Source organism: Macaca mulatta, chromosome 11 (genome assembly GCF_049350105.2).
Source record: "Macaca mulatta isolate MMU2019108-1 chromosome 11, T2T-MMU8v2.0, whole genome shotgun sequence".
Lineage (NCBI taxonomy): Eukaryota > Metazoa > Chordata > Mammalia > Primates > Cercopithecidae > Macaca > Macaca mulatta.
The window spans coordinates 69,138,647-69,160,570 of record NC_133416.1 but is presented as its reverse complement, the minus strand read 5'-3'; the positions used below and the strand labels follow the sequence as shown (position 1 = coordinate 69,160,570).

General features: G+C 37.3%; 1 protein-coding gene across 1 annotated transcript in view; it reads left to right on the top strand.

Annotated features, from left to right (window-relative positions):
* Window positions 1-21,924, top strand: part of TAFA2 (TAFA chemokine like family member 2) — a 519,256-nt gene that overhangs the window by 328,761 nt on the left and 168,571 nt on the right. Inside the window, exon 2 of the mRNA XM_015152189.3 lies at window positions 13,744-13,850. Coding sequence (XP_015007675.1) covers window positions 13,745-13,850 — 106 coding nt within the window. The 5' untranslated portion in view covers window position 13,744. The remainder of the gene's footprint in view (window positions 1-13,743; window positions 13,851-21,924) is intronic.

The following is a 21,924-nucleotide window of genomic DNA, read 5'->3' as shown; positions in this document are numbered from 1 at the left end:
ATTGGAAGTTTTCTTTCTTATTCCATATAATGGTGCTCCACCTAACATTTGTGAAATGTAGTCATCTCCAGATCATGCAGGAGTGGAAGCTTTGTGGGTTGTTTACAGATCTACAAATCATCTTCTTGTCTCCTACCACTTGCTTTAATTCATGTTGTGACATAGTGTCATTGTATTAAGAGGGTAGGAGAAGGTAATCCAAATTTTTCTAATTGTTAGTACTTTTGTCTGAAGTTTTTGTAGGAGAAGAGGGCAAATATAAAACAAGGTTTTGTGTTGTCTAGATTCAGTTATCCAGCCCTCTCCTTTACAAACATCATCATGATTTTGTGGACACATGCATTTCATATTAAATTGCAAAAATTAGATTTATTTTCAATTTAGTAGCTTTAATACATTTTACATTTTAGCTTGATTAGACTCAAATTTTTGATGGCTTATTTTTTGATATATGCATATCTTGTTACAGTGGTTCAGTATGAAATCTCACTTTTGGTCATACTATATAATCGCACCATATTTTCCTTAATTTTTTTCTTTGGGAAAAACAGATTTGGACCCTGGAGGAGATAGATAATAATATAAAACAATAAGCAATTGATAAGGAGAGGAGTACTGAATACAAAACAGAAATGCGGAGAAAGAATGTAGTTTAGGATTATGACTGAAATGGAAAGAGATACGAAATTTAAATATGATGGATGCACCTTCCTCAAACTATCTACAGCCACTGAGAGGAGTAAAATGCCTCAGCAGGGCGTGTGAGAATGAAAGACATACAGTTAGCTTTATCTCTTTTGTGCTCATTCTTTACAACATATGTAGTAATATTTATACATTCATTACATACATACATTACAATATTATATGTAATAATATTTATACATTCTCTGTGTGTGCATTGAGACTCGATGTTAAGTAAAGCTGACATATTTATTTGACTATTATTTGTTGGAATCCAGGATCACGTTTGGTTTTTCTGACTTATAAGCCCATGCTCTGGGAGAAGGACCTTTGAAGAAACAGTAACACCTCTGATTTTTCACATCTTTAAGTTCAAACTCTCCCATGATTTCTTGTTTATTCTAATGACATTTCTGTTTGAAAAAAATAGACGACATTCCCATTTTATAGATAGAAAGGAGGGCAAGTGATTCACTTGTAATAATAGATGCAAGGTGATATAGCTTAGCCTTGATCATTTCAGGTGTCTTTCTAGGGCTCTGAAGAATCTTAAATGATTGCTTTATCTTTGCCTTACAGCATTGTTTTCTGTTTTGGATGTTAGAGCTTGGCGCCTTGGAATATTGTGTTTCTAGAGAAATCATTTAAATGATAATACATTTCTCTTCTATATCATTTCAATCTGTGGGTGGTAAAGGTATTTGCACAAATCCAACAATTTGGCTATACACGGCTAGGCATAAAGCAATAGTGCTCCTGAGTTTTTGTACCCACCAAAATTGCAGTATTGTGGGTAAATGAATGAAAGTATAAAATCTGGGTGAAGGAAGCAGATACTTGTGGTTCTTAAATGAGGCTTGTGTTTGCTGCCAGGAAATCCTTAGAAACCAATGCAGCTTTCTTGGCTAAATCTCCAGGGTTGACTTCTTTAGTGAATAGAATTAAGAGCTGGATTCATTACAAAACACTGATATATCAAATGTAATGAACATTTTAAAACAAGTGTTTCAATTCAGACAAAGTTTAGAAACTGATTTAGGTTCCAAAGTCTGTGTTTTGAAGTTGTTTAAGAAAATATGACCTAATTCGGCAAATCATATGACTAGCTTGTGAAAATATAACTCCATAAACTTTTGATAATAATTTACAATATAGAAAATGTAAATACTAGTTCTTCAATAGGAATGTTCTGACTCACATAATGTGCCTAGTGAATGTGGCTTAAAATACCATCATGTGGTGATACTTGATATATGATGTGAAGTGAAAAGAAAAACTGCAGTAATTAAAATGATTAAAATCAACCACCTTGGTTTCTGGATGATTTAACACACAACATACATGATTACATGTATGAGTTAATCTCCTAATTTGTTACTATATACCCTTTATATATACAACTTACATATGAATCTCTTGTGCTTTAATATTTAATCTCTGTCAATATCGATGGCACCATCCACCTCAAAGACAATTGCTATTTCAGTAACAACTTGAATATTCTATATACAGGCAGAGTATTATACAATTCTACTCAGGTTAGACATGATTTTGGATAAAAACAGCAATGTAGTCAAACTTGTAGCTCTCGATGTCCTATTTAGTAGGATATTAGTATTAATCTGTTTGTAAGAACAAAGAAGGGTTTAGTTTTGAAGGATACATTTCATTTCTATAAAAATAAGGAAACTAAAGGAATAATAGCAATAATAAATTATACCTGTAGAATGCTTTACATTGACAAAACTGTCACGTATTTTTTGACTTCATTTGAAAATTAAGTTTCATAATCTACGCTCACTTTGGTATCTTTAACTACTCCCTTTCTTTTGGCTCTGTTATCTTGTTTAAATCTCTCTAGCCACCACTCCATCTTTACTTCCCTTCTCTGTGTGTTTCTTGAAAGAGTAATCTAGTCTTTGTTTCCATTTCCTCATCTCCCACTCATTCTTCTCACTTCTTCTATCACTCCACCAATATGTACCGTTCTTCACATCTCCATTTCTAGTTGTTGAATATAAGGAAAGTATGTTTTTTAAATTAAAAGAAGTAATAAAACTTCTCTATTAAAAAAGTCATCTCTTTTGTTCTGATTATAAAATATACCTATTTCTTCATTCTACATCTCTTGATGTTCCATGATCCAGGTGGTGTTCTATGTGCTAGAGCAGTGACTTGTAGGCAGGATCTTTGCTCTCATGCAAATTACATTTTAATGGGAAAAGGGAGAAAATAGACACTTATAGAATTGTATAAAGTAGTGAATAGAATAATTTTAGATTAGAATAAATAGAGAAAATGCTGTAGGCTATTTGGAGAGAGAGAGAGAGAGAAAGAGAGAGAGAGAGAGAGAGAGAGAGAGAGAGAGAGAAACTGCAGGGTGGGTCTCTCTGAACTCTGGAGGGCAGGATGGTCATAATAACCTCTGTGGAGGTGATTATGAAAAGCAGACCACTACAGAGACAGGTAAGAGAACCTTCATGGCAGAATTAACATTTAGTGTAAGGTCTAGAATCAGCTTAGTAGGGGGGATAGTGGGAGGGCCAGTGTGCCTGAAGCATAGGGAACCTGGGGTAGAGGGATGTGAAATGAAGTCAGAGTGGTTGAGAGGGAAGATGATGTTGTTTCTTTTTTCTCCAGTAAGAGATATATATTTTATTCTCATTTCAATGAGTAGGTAAATTCCGGGATTTTAAGCAAGGCATAGGGCCAGTGGGGTAATGTGATTTGATTTATATTTTATAATGATCATTCTGGTTCCTATGAGGAGAAAGGGTGCGTGACTAATCTACTGAGCATTCTGCCCTAAGGGTGAATTTTGTTTCGAGATTTATCTGTTAAGGTCCATGCCATTGTAACTAGTTAACACTAGGTTTGTCCGATATTTAGATTAATGCAAAGAATTTTCCTAAAAAGACAAAAAATATATTCCCTTATGTGATCTCTGTTTCCACAGAAGTGTCTTAGGCTCAAGCAGAGGCCAGGTGGTTGGATTCTAACCTCCACTTCTATCTTTTTAATACATCTCCTTTATACTATCTCCTTTATTCCTCCCTTTTTTCCTTCCAGGTTTTTGTTTATATACCAGTTAAACTTACTTTCTGTTTTCATGGGGAAATGATTTTTCTCACAGCATAACAGTTTTTATTTCTTGCTTTTTAACAATTAAATGATTTTTTTTTTGAGATGGGGTCTTGCTCTGTTGCCCAGGCTGGAGTGCAGTGGCAAGATCTAGGCTCACTGCAAGCTCCGCCTCCTAGGTTCAGACCATTCTCTTGCCTCAGTCTCCCGAGTAGCTGGCACTGCAGGCACCTGCCACCATGCCTGGCTAAGTTTTTGCATTTTTATTGGAGATGGGGTTTCACCGTGCTAGCCAGGATGGTCTCGATCTCCTGACCTTGTGATCTGCCTGCCTCAGCGTCCTGAAGTGCTGGGATTACAGGCGTGAGCCACTGCACCCGGCCAGTTAAATGTACTTTTAACATTAGTGGGATGAGAAGTGTTTCAAATAATCCAAAAGTCTAAACTTCAGTGTACATAAGTGAAATATGTAACAGAAGAGAAGAGTGGGAGAAAGTCCAGGAGATTTAATTGTCAGTCCTCCACTTTGACAACTTCTCACTTCAACATCCTTCACTGCCAGGGTTACCATTTCTCAATTTCCTCGTTTCCCTTGTGCTCCTTGCAAGCTGCTGCTGCTGCCAGGGAGGGATTTCAAGGTTTCCTCTTCTATGTGTATTTTTCTTCAGTTTCCAGTTTCTTTTCACTGTTTTTGCTGTTGCAAAATTCACTTAAAATTTGCCATTTTCACAAATGAATGTGACAGTTCTAAACGGTGTTGGAGCCCAGGACCACATTCAGTATTTCTGTAGTGGTAAATTTTATACTGAGACCTGGTTGTTAGCAAATAGAGAAAGAAGGCAATGTCCCTTCTTTTGTGCTGTCATGCAAGGTAAAGAAGAAATGTACATTCAGCTTTTTTCCTTTAGGTGTTTTTCTCTGGTATTGTACCTTTGTCAGAAATCCTTGATCACTCTCTTGTGCTTCATTTTGTTCAAACTTGATTGTTATTTAAAAATCAGAATAAAACACATTCAAGATTGGGTTTCATTTTTCTCTTTTCCTCCTCAGTTTGCTCTGTCTTGCTGCACACTGCCCCCTCATTCTTTTTCACTTCCTGTTTGTCATCTAGAGAGCTGGCACATACTTCATTCCTCCTCATGTTAACCACCATGCAACATATTTGGCTGTAAGGCACCACCAACATTCAATAAGTACTTATTTACCAGCTATTAACCTGGACTTTGGATGAGCCCTACAGATTCACAAATGTATGGGACACAGTTGCTGTCTTTAGGAATCTTATATGAGAATAATGGTTGAATATAAGTAGGTGGATTATAATATGCTATGGCAAGTGACTGTTGTGCAGAAAGAAGGGAACTCAACATAGTCTTGGATAAATCCTATAGGAGGAATTCTAACCTGCCCCATGACTAGTGAGTAGAAGTTACCCATTTTGAAGAGTGGGTGGGAATGGAGGGAATAGCTAACATATTTCAAGTGGCATGGGGGTTAAGATTTAGCTGGAAGTCATTGGAGAAATTTTCTAGGGTTAAAAATAGACTATGAGTGTGTGTGGAGAGAAAGATGGGACAAAATGGCATAAAATGAGATTAGAGACATAAAGAAAGAATCAAAGCTTAAAAAGAATTCTGCTGCAGGATTTTTATACTCTACTAAGAATGATGGTCTTCTGTTCTGAGCAGAGAAGGGAATCATGCTAAGATTTTAAGCAAGTATGTTTCACGCTCATAGAGACATATTTGGCTATAGCATAGAGAATGCGTTACATTCAGTCAACAGTATTTATCAGGCACTTACTAAATACTGCAAATATAATTGTGAAAAAGACAGACATAGGAGGGCAATTTGGTGGCAAATGTCCAGTTAGGATGCTGTGGCCAGTGAGAAAGTTTGGTGGTCTGAATTGCGGTGTTGCAGTAGTAATACATATACGAATATACATTTAAGAGATATTCTGGAGATAGTATTGACAGAACACGATAATTAACTGGACAGGAGTGAGGGTGTTATGAAAAGGAGAAAATACCAGTCCTTACAGCCTTCCAAATGTTGACATGCATTCTCCTTTCTTTCCTTACTTTGACAGGCTGTGACTTTGTGGGTGTTTCTGTTTCCATATGTCTAGTTATCAGTTTGACCAGCTGTCAGTTCTGTCATACCATTGGGTGGGTGCACAATGGTATGGAAAAATGATGGGTCATTGCCCTTGTAGCAGAGGCCATGTGCTAAGGAGAAGCTATTATCAAGAATTATGCTAAGCAGCTCTTCCTGTCAGATGAGTTTTGCTGTTCATTCTGTTATGTGATATACAGTACAATAAGGTTGCAGGGATTAGACGCAGAGGGGAGTCAGGACAGTTGAAAAAATGTAGAAAAAAAAGAGAAGATTCTTAAAACAAATAGCAAGAGTGCTGAGAGAGGAAACAAAGGCAATAGAATGGAAGATTTAAAAAGACATTTGGTTTACTGAGAATAAGTTCCAAACCAGGTGATTGTTATAGCTCAATATTTCTCTGAGAGGCTTCCCGGGGACACTAGTGTGCTCTGTTACACTGTGGAGGAGGTTCCTGGAAAATGTTTCTAAAAAGGCATATTTGGCAATATGCCTCTTGTTAAAAACATCTAGTTAAATTGGTTGAACTCAGAATGTTACAAATGTATTTCCCCCCTTTATTTTTCACTAATACTTTAATAACAATCTGTGGAACTGGTGCCTCACAGAATGAATTTAGGAAAACGCTAGTCTGACTGAGTAATGATTATAGTAATGGTTAGCATTTATTGAGCATTTATTATTTGCTATGCATAGTGTTAAACCTTTTACACAGACTATCTCATTTAATCTTCATACCAACAACACTGTTAGGTAGATATTATTATCTTCATCTTACTGACAATGAGAATAATCTGAATTATTAAGTAATTTGTTCAAAGTCACATAGTCAGCAGGAAGCCTAGTTTTAAACCCAAACAGTCTGATTTAAAAGCTCAAATACCTATCTTCTTGTGCATTATCGTTGCCATGTCACGAGGCTAAGGTCCACGGAGAGTTTACAGCTGTTGGTGCTACTGAAACTCCCTTCAATCATCTCATGAATGGACTGGCCTCCCAAACACTCAAGGATCAAACATACACATATGACTCATTATTCTCTAATATCATAGCCATCGAATCCATAGTACGTGCTTGTCAGTGGGCCAAGAATTTCACATACATTATCCCATGCTACAGTAGAAGAAACTGAAGCAGGAGATCCAGAAATTTGCAGGAGAAATTGAAGCAGGAGATCCAAAAAAAGTAAAGTTGGGTAAAGGCCACATCATTAGAAGCCATTCAAGTTTGGACTCAAACCCCGGCATTCTGACTTAGAAGTTCATGTTTTTATTCTTACAATATTGCTATCTAAACATTTGAACTAATCCCTACAACCTCCCCAAGCTAAGAAATGTTAGCATGTATCTATATTAAAATACATAATATATAATTTATTTTTTCATGCATTTAGTCATCCATGAAAAAATGTCAAGGACTCCTCTTTGAAACTATATAGCCGCCCGTTCTACCTTTGAGTCACATTTTTGGAGATAGAATGTTTTGGAGGTAAAAATGTACAAAAAAGGGTAACCTAGACTGTACAAGAGGAAAAGGAATCAGGCTACATCAGGAAGTGACCCCCGGAAATTGCTTTAAAAGCAGGGCATGCAAGTATCTACAGGTCAAGCACAGTAGAGTTCTGTATAGGTTCTGAATCGGAAAGGCACAGGGTGACAGGCATATATTTAATCTCCCTCATAAATAAATGGAGATGGACTTGATTTCATATCAGTTTTGCTTATCACTTGGTGATTTATTATTATTATTATTGTACTTTAAGTTCTAGGGTACAAGTGCACAACGTGCAGGTTTGTCACATATGTATACATGTGCCATGTTGGTGTGCTGCACCCATTAACTCGTCATTTACATTAGGTATATCTCCTAGTGCTATCCCTCCCCCATCCCCCCTCCCCACAATAGGCCCCCGTGTGTGATGTTCACCTTCCTGTGTCCAGGTGATCTCATTGTTCAATTCCCACCTATGAGTGAGGACATGCGGTGTTTGGTTTTCTGTTCTTGCAATAGTTTGCTGAGAATGATGGTTTCCAGCTGCATCCATGTCCCTACAAAGGACACAAACTCATCCTTTTTTATGGCTGCATAGTATTCCATGGTGTATATGTGCCACATTTTCTTAATCCAATCTGTCACTGATGGACATTTGGGTTGATTCCAAGTCTTTCCTATTGTGAACAGTGCTGCAATAAACATTTGTGTGCATGTGTCTTTATAGAAGCATGATTTATAATCCTTTGGGTATGTCTCCAGTAATAGGATGGCTGGGTCAAATGGTATTTCTAGTTCTAGATCCTTGAGGAATCGCCACACTGTTTTCCACAATGGTGGAACTAGTTTACAGTCCCACCAACAGTGTAAAAGTGTTCCTATTTCTCCACATCCTCTCCAGCACATGTTGTTTCCTGATTTTTTTAATGATTGCCATTCTAACTGGTGTGAGATGGTATCTCATTGTGGTTTTGATTTGCATTTCTCTGATGGTGAGTGATGATGAGTATTTTTTCATGTGTCTGTTGGCTGCATAAATGTCTTCTTTTGAGAAGTGTCTGTTCATATCCTTTGCTCACTTTTTGATGGGGTCGTTTGCTTTTTTCTTGTAAATTTGTTTGAGTTCTTTGTAGGTTCTGGATATTAGCCCTTTGTCAGATGAGTAGATTGCAAAAATTTTCTCCCATTCTGTAGGTTGCCTGTTTACTCTGATGGTAGTTTCTTTTGCTGTGCAGAAGCTCTTTAGTTTAATTAGATCCCATTTGTCAATTTTGGGTTTTGTTGCCATTGCTTTTGGTGTTTTAGACATGAAGTCCTTGCCCGTGCCTATGTCCTGAATGGTATTACCTAGGTTTTCTTCTAGGATTTTTGTGGTTTTAGGTCTAACATTTAAATCTCTAATCCATCTTGAATTAATTTTCGTATAAGGAGTAAGGAAAAGATTCAGTTTCAGCTTTCTACTTATGGCTAGCCAATTTTCCCAGCACCATTTATTATATGGGGAAAACTTTCCCCATTTCTTGTTTTTCTCAGGTTTATCAAAGATCAGATGGCTGTAGCTGTGTGGCATTTCTGAGGGCTCTGTTCTGTTCCATTGGTCTATATCTCTGTTTTGGTACCAGTACCGTGCTGTTTTGGTTACTGTAGCCTTGCAGTGTAGTTCGAAGTCAGGTAGCATGATGCCTCCAGCTTTGTTCTTTTGGCTTAGGATTGTCTTGGCAATGCGGGGTCTTTTTTGGTTCCATATGAACTTTAAAGCAGTTTTTTCCAATTCTGTGAAGAAACTCATTGGTAGCTTGATGGGGATGGCATTGAATCTATAAATTACCTTGGGCAGTATGGCCATTTTCACGATATTGATTCTTCCTATCCATGAGCATGGTATGTTCTTCCATTTGTTTGTGTCCTCTTTTATTTCACTGAGCAGTGGTTTGTAGTTCTCCTTGAAGAGGTCCTTTACATCCCTTGTAAGTTGGATTCCTAGGTATTTGATTCTCTTTGAAGCAATTGTGAATGGAAGTTCATTCCTGATTTGGCTCTCTGTTTGTCTGTTACTGGTGTATAAGAATGCTTGTGATTTTTGCACATTAATTTTGTATCCTGAGACTTTGCTGAAGTTACTTATCAGCTTAAGGAGATTTTGGGCTGACACAATGGGGTTTTCTAAATATACAATCATGTCATCTGCAAACAGGGACAGTTTGACTTCTTCTTTTCCTAACTGAATACCCTTGATTTCTTTCTCTTGCCTAATTGCCCTAGCCAGAACTTCCAACACTATGTTGAATAGGAGTGGTGAGAGAGGGCATCCCTGTCTTGTGCCAGTTTTCAAAGGGAATGCTTCCAGTTTTTGCCCATTCAGTATGATATTGGCTGTGGGTTTGTCAGAAATAGCTCTTATTATTTTGAGATACGTTCCATCAATACCGAATTTATTGAGAGTTTTTAGCATGAAAGGCTGTTGAATTTTTTCAAAGACATTTTCTGCATCTATTGAGATAATCATGTGGTTTTTGTCTTTGGTTCTGTTTATATGCTGGATTACATTTATTGATTTGCATATGTTGAACCAGCCTTGCCTCCCAGGGATGAAGCCCACTTGATCATGGTGGATAAGTTTTTGATATGCTGCTGCATTCGGTTTGCCAGTATTTTATTGAGAGTTTTTGCATCGATGTTCATCAGTGATATTGGGCTAAAATTCTCTTTTATTGTTGTGTCTCTGTGAGGCTATGATATCAGGATGATATTGGCATCACAAAATGAGTTAGGGAGGATTCCCTCTTTTTTTTATTGATTGGAATAGTTTCAGAAGGAATGGTACCAGCTCCTCCTTGTATCTCTGGTAGAATTCGGCTGTGAATCCATCTTGTCCTGGACTTTTTTGGTTGGTAGGCTATTAATTCTTGCCTCAATTTCAGAGCCTGCTATTGGTCTATTCAGGGATTCAACTTCTTCCTGGTTTAGTCTTGGGAGAGTGTAAGTGTCCAGGAAATTATCCATTTCTTCTAGGTTTTCTAGTTTATTTGAATAGAGGTGTTTATAGTATTATCTGATGGTAGTTTGTATTTCTGTGGGGTTGGTGTTGATATACTTTTTATCATTTTTTATTGCATATTTGATTCTTCTCTCTTTTCTTCTTTCTTAGTCTTGTTAGCAGTCTATCAATTTTGTTGATCTTTTCCAAAAACCAGCTCCTGGATCCATTGATTTTTTTGGAGGGTTTTTTGTGTCTCTCCTTCAGTTCTTCTCTGATCTTAGTTATTCCTTGCCTTCTGCTAGCTTTTGAATGTGTTTGCTGTTGCTTCTCTAGTTCTTTTAATTGTGAAATTAGGGTGTCAATTTTAGATCTTTCCTGCTTTGCCTTGCGGGCATTTAGTGTTATAAATTTCCCGCTACACACTGCTTTAAATGTGTCCCAGAGATTCTGGTATGTTGTATCTTTGTTCCCATTGGTTTCAAAGAACATCTTTATTTCTGCCTTCATTTCGTTATGTACCCAGTAGTCATTCAGGAGCAGGTTGTTCAGCCTCCATGTAGTTGAGCAGTTTTGATTGAATCTCTTAGTCCTGAGTTCTAGTTTAATTTCACTGTCGTCTGAGAGACAGTTTGTTATAATTTCTGTTCTTTTACATTTGCTCAGGAGTGCTTTACTTCCAACTATGTGGTCAATTTTGGGATAAGTGCGATGTGGTGCTGAGAAGAACGTATATTCTGTTTATTTAGAGTAGAGAGTTCTGTAGATGTCTATTAGGTTCACTTGGTGCAGAGTTGAGTTCAATCCTGGATATCCTTGTTAACTTTCTGTGTTATTGATCTGTGTAATGTTGACAGCAGGGTGTTGAAGTCTCCCATTATTATTGTATGGGAGGCTAAGTCTCTTTGTAAGTCTCTAAGGATTTGCCCTATGAATCTGGGTCCTCCTGTATTGGGTGCATATATATTTAGGATAGTTAGCTCTTCCTGATGAATTGATCCCTTTACCATTATGTAATGGCCTTCTTTGTCTCTTTTGATCTTTGATGGTTTAAAGTCTGTTTTATCAGAGACTAGGATTGCAACCCCTGCTTTTTTTTGTTCTCCATTTGCTTGGTAGATCTTCCTCCATCCCTTTATTTTGAGCCTATGTGTGTCTAGGCATGTGAGATGGGTCTTCTGAATACAGCAAACTGATGGGTCTTGACTCTTTATCCAATATGCCATCTGTGTCTTTTAAATGGACCATTTAGTCCATTTACATCTAAGGTTAATATTGTTATGTGTGAACTTGATCCTGTCATTATGATATTAGCTGGTTATTTTGCTCATTAGTTGATGCAGTTTCTTCCTAGCATCGATGGTCTTTACATTTTGGCATGTTTTTGCAATGGCTGGTACTGGTTGTTCCTTTCCATGTTTAGTCCTTCCTTCAGGGTCTCTTGTAGGGCATGCCTGGTGGTGACAAAATCTCTAAGCATTTGCTTGTCTGTAAAGGATTTTTATTTCTCCTTCACTTATGAAACTTAGTTTGGCTGGATATGAAATTCTGGGTTTAAAATTCTTTTCTTTAAGAATGTTGAATTTTGGCCCATGTTCTCTTCTGGCTTGTAGAGTTTCTGCTGAGAGATCTGTTGTTAGTTTGATGGACTTCCCTTTGTGGGTAACCCAACCTTTCTCTCTGGCTGCCCTTAACATATTTTCCTCATCTCAACTTTGGTGAATCTGACAATTATGTGTTTTGGAGTTGCCCTTCTCGAGGAGTATCTTTGTGGTGGTCTCTATATTTCCTGAATTTGAATATGGCCTGCCTGACTAGGTTGGGGAAGTTCTCCTAGATGATATCCTGCAGATTGTTTTCCAACTTGGTTACATTTTCCCCATCACTTTCAGGCACACCAGTCAGACATAGATTTGGTCTTTTCACATAATCCCATATTTCTTGGCGGCTTTGTTCATTTCTTTTTACTCTTTTTTCTCTACACTCTCTTCTTGCTTCATTTCATTCATTTGATCTTCAATCACTGATACTCTTTCTTCCAGTTGATCGAGTTGGTTACTGAAACTTGTGCATTTGTCATGTAGTTCTCGTGTTATGGTTTTCATGTCTATCAGTTCTTTTATGGTCTTCTTTGCATTGATTATTCTAGTTCTCCATTCAGCCATTCTTTTTTCAAGGTTTTTAGTTTCTTTGCGCGGGTACATAGTTCCTCCTTTAGCTTGAGTAGTTTGATCAACTGAAGCTTTCTTCTCTCAACTTGTCAAAGTCATTGTCCGTCCAGCTTTGTTCTGTTGCTTCAGCTCTTGCTAGTCGGACAGCACCCACTCACCAGCACCGACTGTCCGACATGCCCCAGTGAGATGAACCCGGTACCTCAGTTGAAAATGCAGAAATCACCCATCTTCTGTGTTGCTCAGGCTGGGAGCTGGAGGTTGGAGCTGTTCCTATTTGGCCATCTTGGGCGCCCTCCCCCCATCCTTTAGTTATTAATGCAAGAATTTTAGAATTAGACAATTCTGGGTTTATATTTTTATTGTCATTAAATGTGGTCCGGGCAAATTTCCAAATTTCCTCATCTACAAAATGGCGATGGACATACCTACAGGCCAAATTTATTCTTCAGAACTAATGAAAGAATGTTGTAGAAAGTAAGTTCTGAACTTTTATTATAGGCAGCTATTATTTTGTTATAACATTTTTTCTTTTCTTTAGTTTTATGAGTTCAACATGAAAATGTTGATTTGGTGTTTTTCATTCTACTTTTTCATTTTTCTCCTACCTCTGGGAATGCACATCAAGGTGGAATCCAACAATATTGTGTCGCCTGTATTGGAGTTGTGTACATTAGGAGCATCAGGTTACTTTGCAGTAAGAAATGTATATAACCAGATGATTTTAAAAAAGCACATTAGGAATAATAGATTTGAAGTGAGCATATTCTGTGCAGGAATTCATCTAAGCAGTTATAGCTAAACTGTTACACTGTCCATTTGACTTGACAATTCTTAGGAAAAAAGTAAAATAATAAGGCATTTATTTAAAGATTTTCCAAATGACTGTGCCTTGGATTTTGTTAATAAATTAAATCTATGTTTATATGGAGAGAAATGTGATAATATTTCCAAACTGATTTACGCTATGGTTAAGTGGATGAAGACTGACTGAGGCAGGACTTTGCTCATCTCTTGCATCATATCAAGGTACTTTGGAAAACCTTTATTTTCTCTAATCATCATTTATATACAGTGAACAGCATTTTAAATACAAGAAATACAGTTTTTAGGAGTTGAAGGGGTTAAAGTATAGTGGAAGTCTTTAAATGTAGCACAATTATTATGGAAAAGCTATGAATTTACATCCTTATGATTTTTGTTATTATTTTTTATTTGTAGGATGAGTAAGAGATACTTACAGAAAGCAACAAAAGGAAAACTGCTAATAATAATATTTATTGTAACCTTGTGGGGAAAAGTCGTATCCAGTGCAAACCATCATAAAGGTAAGCTTTTCAGTTTTTTTTCTCTACTGTTTGTGGATGATGACTACCCTTAACACAGGCTGTTATGTTTTGCCTCCACTGGTCTGTTAAATTTTACTAGGTATAGATTCTCCCCCTGGCAGTTTTCTTTAAGTAATAATGCAGAGTTATCTCTAAGATGGCTTTGATTGGGAAAGATGATATTTTCAGAATTAATGCCATTTCTGCAAATAGTGTTCAAAGAATATGGAAATATAACTATACCTTTCCTTCCCTTTTTAGATAGTGATATCAAAAAATTGAGTTGGCATATAATAAAGTTTCAGATTGCACTCATCCTGGTAAAGAAAGTATCTGTAATGATATGTATCTTAATAATACGTCTATATGTAAATTTTCTTTCAATGCTTTTTGTGGGTCATGTTTCTTTATGTCAGAGGACCACTTTGACCACTCTTTGGACACTGCCCCTGGTATGATATTCAGCAGACTCAATTCTGCCACTGAACAGAGTGAGAATATTTGCTCTATACATATGTGTTAAGCTTGACAGCTCACAATTACATTCTTTCTGCCCTCTTTCTTGTTTATGAGACTCAATATAATGAATAACTACTTTTTCCATGAGGCTATTTCTGAACTGTCCCTATCATAATCAAGTATTCATAACCTGAGAAATCAATTTAGATTTTTCTGTAAAATATGATTTTATAATTTAATTCTCTGCCCACTATAAAGTCTAGAGACTAACAACTTAGTTTCTCATTCTATTTTTGGGTGAAGGGGGAATTAAGACTGCTTTGAATTCTGTAACACTTAAATTAGTTACACATGTCCATTTAATTAGCATTACATGGAACATTAACACCAGGGAGAGAAAAGACGTGGTGTGTGGGACTGACGCTTACAAGACTAATCTCTTCCCCCACTATTTAAAATCAAGAAGGGACATCTTGCAAAATAAAATTTTATGAAGAGTTTTTTCATATTTCATTATCCTGTTTTCTACCCACAATATGTTTTCATGTGTGTGAATATATATTCACATATTTTTTATTCTTCTTTTCTTTAATACAGCACACTGATCCACAGATAAGACTTTAAATTCTCTTTAATAATTTTTATCAGTGTAAAATTATGAAGATGTTGAAGATGACATTCCCTGTGGTCTCAAATTGGCAACAACAAACCAGACCAAAGAACGAAGCAGTATTAAATACTCATCTTTTAAAAGAGCTGCCATCCAATAGGGCCAAGCCCTGCCTTGGACTTAACAAGAAAACACACCCCATCCTCATTATTCTGATGGTCACCTTAGTGCCCCTTCCCAGTTTTTGAAAGAAGAACTGGGAGGAGTGGGGGATCATAGGAATTGTGGGCATCAGGCTAGCACAGCAAGTGTTCATGATAAAGATACTTTCTCATGTCCAAAGCCAAATGATGGGGTATCTTAAAGAATCACTCATAAAGACTGCTCACAGTGTATATTGCATGCTATTGTCAAAGCTACTTTAAGACATTTAAATTGTGTTATGTTCTATGCTCTCTGAAACTAAGATCTTTTCTTCTTGCCAAGAAAATAGTCCTTGAACATAAGAAATTACACATCGTGTCAGAAAACTTAAATTGTCAAACCTGGTACATTACAGAGGATAGCGTTTTCTGTTTTGCTTTTCCCTTTCCACACTGCCACTGATACTTTGGATGAAGATTTTATGAAAGTTTTCTCCCATCCTCCATCTTTCTTTCTTTTGTTCTTTTTTCTTTCTTTTCTTTATATTTTCTGTACAAAATATCCTTTTTGTTTTGAGCTATTTTACATATAAAATAATAAGTGTTGTGTATATGTAAGTTGTAGACCATGCTCATAAAATGATTACTCATGCGCTCACCATCCAAGAAAGGCTGGGCTGCTATCTCCCTACGTGCAAAGCCCAGACTTTGGAGACTCCTTTGGGGTATCTGACCTGTGGAAGGATACAGTTACATTCTAAATGGTTAAGTAAGAACCTAGGATCCTTTCCACCTCATTTCAAAGGAGCAGAAGATTTTTCTCTCCTTTCAGGAGTGGGAGGGGAATGGCTGTCTCTCTCCTGTACATAAATGAAAATAATCCATTGTTTGCTGTCAGTCATCTATGGAATGTTCGGCTATCAATGTAGGACATTTGGCTTGGCTTTCATCAGGGTTAAGGCTTAGGGCGAGGCAGGCCAGTTCACTTTCTATTTATTGTGAGTTAATTAGTAAGAAATCAGTTTCTGATCCAGAACACCTTGGTGAGCATTCAAGATAAAAGTAATAAAGATGAATATTAGAAACTCGACAGACTAAAGAGCATTACAGATGCCAACTCATTTAATCTCATAACCATCTATGTGGTAGATACTATTTTTAAAACTATTTTTAGAGATCAGAAACTATGGCAAAGACAAGTTAAGTAATTCGTCCCAAGTTGCCCAGTTAGGAGCTATTGGAGGCAGGGTTCAAATCTAGGCAGTCTTGCTCCATATAACCATGAAATATATGTACTAGTGAATTTCTTTTTACTTACACAATTTAGGATTTATTCAATTTCCAGAGTATCTAAATTGGTGTCTCTCATGAACTCTGAAAAATTATAGGCACCATCTCCTGAAATGTAGTTTCTCCACCCACCACTGTCTCTACTAAACTAGAATGCTGGCTAGGTATTAGGTGTATGTCAGATTTTTCACTCTTTTCTTTATGTATTTCAACCTTTATTTTATATGTATATTTTACCTTCAAGTCTCTGTGCTTTATTCTGGGCTATTTATTCACATTTTTATTCTACCACACTAATTCTATATTCCCTTGGGTCTAATCTACTCTTTAATTCACACATTAAATTTTAATTTTATTTATTATATTGTACCAAAATTTTGTCTTTTTTCTTGCTAATCTGCAAGCTTTTGATAGCTTTTTGTTTTCACTCATGTTTTCAGGTTTCTCTTTTTATATATCACTACATATACAGTAATAGAAATATATGGTGTATATATATATAAATAGAAATATATACCATATATGTCTATATATTACTAGCTGATGATCCTATTTTATGCAATTTTGTGTTTTCCTCCTAGTGACTTTCACTCATGGTAATTTATTTATTTTAGGACTTCTGAGTTTTAAGAAAAATTTTGTGAGCTAATGCTAATCAGAATTGTATTTGTAAGAATCTTAAAGGCCTGTCATTATAATGTATTATTTCAGAGGCAATTTGCATATGACATGAGTCTTAGGCAGGGTTTTTTGGAAGCAGAGCCAAGTCAAGAATTCTTGTTTACGTGATTTATTGAAAGAGTGCTCTCAGGAGAATGAGAGCAAGTGAAGCAGGCTAGAGCGGGAGGTAAAAACTAAGCACAAATAGAGTCTCAGCTGGAGAATCGCCCAGTCTGCTCCTATGGGGAATCTCTGAGACATGAATTGTTCCACAGAGATGGTCCCTCCTTGAGGCGGGTTAGATGGCCTCATCTACCCTTGTGTCCATGGGCCATTAGCTACTGGCCTGTTCTCCATGGTAAGGAGTAGCCTCTCTGGGGAAGTGGCTCATCTTTAGGAGAAAGTAAGTCTCTAAAGAAGGGGACACTTGTGAACTGTGATCAGAGAACATTCACAGCAAGTGGAGGAAAGGTGCACAGCCCTAAAAGATTTTGGTAGTGTATCAGCAGCTACATTCCAGTGCAGTCTACTCACAGCCCTCAGATCCACCTGCTTCTCACTGAAAGTCACTCCATCCAGGCAAAGCTTATTCAAGATTTTGATTGGTCACAATTTTCAAGAAGACTTACTAGAAGAGGAATAGTAAGAGTCCTGCTAATGCAGTTGGTGCTCATGGCCTGTCCACCCTACGCCCAGCCATTCTAGATTTTCCTCTCTGTTTGCTAGCACTTCTACTCATGTAGGAGGCTTTCCTAGTGTTCTAAGAGTTCTGAGCCCTGGGTTACCATTCTCTTGCTGCTGTACTTATACATTGGTAGTTGTAACTGGGCACGGGAATGCCACAAGATGCCCCAGTGCATCATCTGAGTACCTAATATATTCCTTTCTGCCTCTAGTGCACAGCAGCTGTCGTCTTCCTCATGGTCATCAGGGACCTTTACATTTACCCCATCAATATTAAACTCCTTTTCTCTCTCTCTCTGGTCTATCAGTATAAGGAGCACAGACTGATTGGTGATCAGGCAACAGCTGTAGCTTTGTGTTTAGTGGCACTATTACTGTTTCCACTGGTAAACTTATCTGCTTTCTGGAAACAAGTTCTCCTAGACCCCTATAATAGTATATTGGTCATTTCAGTTGGATATTTCTCATGGAAAAGTTGTTTTTTACTTAATGATTTTTGAGTACCTACATTAAGGCCTGAGAATATAGCAGGTACAGAAAAGAGACAAAAATCTTTGTCTTCATGGGATATTTATTCTAGAAGTGGAAAAATAGGTAATAAGAAAAATAAATAAAATGGGATGTTTTATGATATACATGCTCTGGAAAATATATGAAGGAAGAAAGCATATAGGATGTATTCAGGAAGGAATAGAATTTTAAATAGGCCTTTGGGTAAGATCTAAAGTTTCCAGTGGAGTCAGCTAGTGGGAGTATTCAGGGAAAGGATGCTCCAGGCAAAGCAGCAATAGGTATGAATGCTTTCAATCATGCCCATAGACAATTAGAAATAGCAAGGAGGATGGCGTGCATAGAATATTTAAGGGAGAGAGTGGTAGATAGGTCATTATGGAGCAAGTAAATGTAGAATATGAAAGAACCAAATAAATAAATACCTCTGCCAAAATACAAATACAATAATATCCTGCTCTCAAGAGCCACCAATGGACAATTTTATTACTCCGTTTTCTGAACATGACATAGGAACACTATAGACATCCAGAACATTTGAATTTGAAAAAATGGGTATCTAAAAATCAGAAATTGTTGTCATCTTCTTAATAAAACCTTCTGTGCTTTGAGAACTAACAGTTCCTTACATACAAACAGATAAGTTTACTGCTCAAACTGCCACAGAAAGATTCTGCCTCGAATTCTTACAATTATATTGAGCTGGGCATTTCGGAAGGGATTAAGTCAGAGTATTGTGACAGCCAGTCAGAAAGAATGAGCAGTGTTTTCCCCTTGGAAGCAATTACATTAGGTGCAGCTTCTGATATTGGGGATCAGAGAGCAAACATTTTAGTTTAGGACTCCAAGTTCCCAACAGAAAAATATAGTCATTAATCTTAGAAGGCTAATATGTTTTCTTGTCTTTTCTTTCCTTACCCATCACATCTAAACTAAATCTCCGGAGAATGAGTCATCATTGGGTTTGGGGGTTGGAAAAGAATTTTTATTTTGTTTGAAAGAGATACACACAGGTGAGTTATATCCAGGAACAAAAAGGAGCCTAAAAAAGTTAGTTTGATTAGCCAAGGTTGAATATATATTATCCTCATTGTAATACAAGCTAATTACTGGTATGAGTGAGAACTTTTGATTGAATGGATCTTTTTCAAAGAAAAACAAGCATTTTAAAATTTTATTTTACTTGTAATTGATATGTGATAATTGTACTTATTTACAGAGTACAGTGTGATGTTTCATTACGTGTATACAGTATGGTGATAACCAAATTTTAAAATAAAGATGTTTTTCAGTTCAAAGCCTGAGAGACACAGCCATAAATTTTTTTTGGTGGATCTTCATTTGTTTGTTGATTCATTTGATAGTTCATTCATTTATCCAACCAACTATCCATGAAATATATGGTGAGTGTCTGTTAAGTGTTGGGCTTTAAGCCAAACTCTGGAGATACAAAAGTGAGCAGGCTGGGCACAATGGCTTATTCCTATAATCCCAGCACTTTGGGAAGCAGAGATGAAAGGATCGCTTGAAGCCAGGAGTTTGAGACCAGCCTGGGCAACAAAGTGAGAACCCATTTCTAAGAAAAATGATTAAAAAAATTATCCAGGTGTGGTGGCCTGTGCCTGTAGTCCCAGCTACTTGGGAGGCTGAGGTGGGAGCATTGCTTTCAAGATTACATTGAGCTAGGATCATGCCACTGCACTCCAGCCTGAGTGGCAGAACCAGACCCTGTCTCTTCAAAAAAAAAAAAAAAAAAAAAAAAAAAACAAAAAAAAAAAACAGGCGAGACCACGCACGGTGACCCATGCCTGTAATCCCAGCACTTAGGGAGGCGGAACCCGGTGGATCACTTGAGGTCAGGATTTCGAGACCAGCCTGGCCAACATGGCGAAACCGCATCTCTACTAAAAAATACAAAAATTAGCCAGGTGTGGTGGCATGTGCCGCTAATCCCAGTTACTCCAGAGGCTGAGGTGGGAGAATCGCTTGAACCCAGGAGGCGGAGGTTGCAGTGAGACAAGATTGCACCACTGCACTCCAGCCTGAGCGATGGAGGGAGACTCTGTCAAAGAAAACGAAACAGAAGTGAGCAAAACAGACATGACTCGTGTCCTAGTGATACAGTATATTGAAGGAGAAAAACATTAATCAGATAATAACACAAATAGTTAATTACAAATGGTATTAAAGTGCTGTGAAGATAAAATTTCAGGATAAGAGTATATAAACGGTAAAATGGATAGGGTACAGTTTCAGGGAAGACTTTTCTAGGGAGGAGACATTGGAGCTGAGATCTGAATGAAGACAGAGGAAGGGTTAGACATCCAGGCAAGAGCAGCAGCCTATGCCAAGCTACTGAGACATGAAGGAAAGAATTCACTGGAGCTGAAATAAGACTGCTGTGACTGGAGAGCAGAGAGCAAAGAGGATAGTGATGCACAGTTAGCCTGGGGAGGTGGCTGGGATAGATCCTTTGGGGGAAATATTCAGAATGCTGATTTTCTTACAGTTTAAATTGTTTGATCCAGTTTAGCCTAGGATATTAGTAGGATCTCTTAGGCTGGCTTACAGCTATTAGGATGTACACCAAAGTTTAAGAGCGCTGATTTATAATTCATGGTGTTTTTCTTGTTGATAAAAACAATTGGATTAATGTCCTAAGAGAAAGAAAAATAGCTAGAACATAAACTGACTGTATTCTAGACTTATGACACATTTTTATTATGTATTTTATTGAATTTTCAAAGTAATATATATTTATTTGAGAAACTTTGGAAAGAAAGAAAAATACCAAGAAGATAAATCAAGTTTCTCATAATTTTTCCATGCAGAAATTATTAAACAACATTTGGACTTCTTTTCATCTGGTTTAATTCATAAACGTGTTATAGATACTGGAGAGCATGGTGTTCATTATTTTATGTATTCATACATTTATTGACAAAGACTAATTGTAAGAGATTATGTTGCCCTGAGTTAGTGATTCTGTTTTAAACCATGCAGGCAGAGTTGCTAGTTTCTAAGAGTTATGCTTTCATAATCTGATTCTTTTCTCCTCTTTTTTATGCTAAAATATTCCATGTTTATATAATAGTAAATAAAACACCTACATATTATGAAAAATAAATATAAAGCAAATTACTGTGCAATTATCAGCCAGGACAATAAATAGAATGTTGTCAGCCCCTTGGAGTCGCTGAATACAACCCCTCCTCCCACAGAGGTATCCCTTTCCCAACTTCTTGTTTTTGAACAACAGAATATTGCTTTGTCTGAGCGGGGCATGGTGGCTCACACCTGTAATCTCAGCACTTTGGGAGGCTGAGGCAGGCAGATCACGAGTTCAGGAGTTTGAGACCAGCCTGGCCAATATGGCGAAACCCTGTCTCTACTAAAAATACAAAAAATTAGCTGGGCATGGTGGCGCATGCCTATGGTCCCAGCTACTCCGGTGGTTGAGGCAGAAGAATCACTTGAACCCAGGAGGCGGAAGTTGCAGTGAGCCGAGATCACGCCACTGCACTCCAGCCTGGGCGACAGAGCGAGACTCTGTCTCAAAAACAAAAACAAAAACAGAATATTGCTTTGTCTGGTGATATGGTTTGGCTCTGTGTCCCCACTCAAACATTACCTTGAATTGGGTGGGATAATCCCCACGTGTCAATGGTGGGAGCAGATAGAATTAATTGGATCATGGGGTGGTTTCCCGCATGCTTTT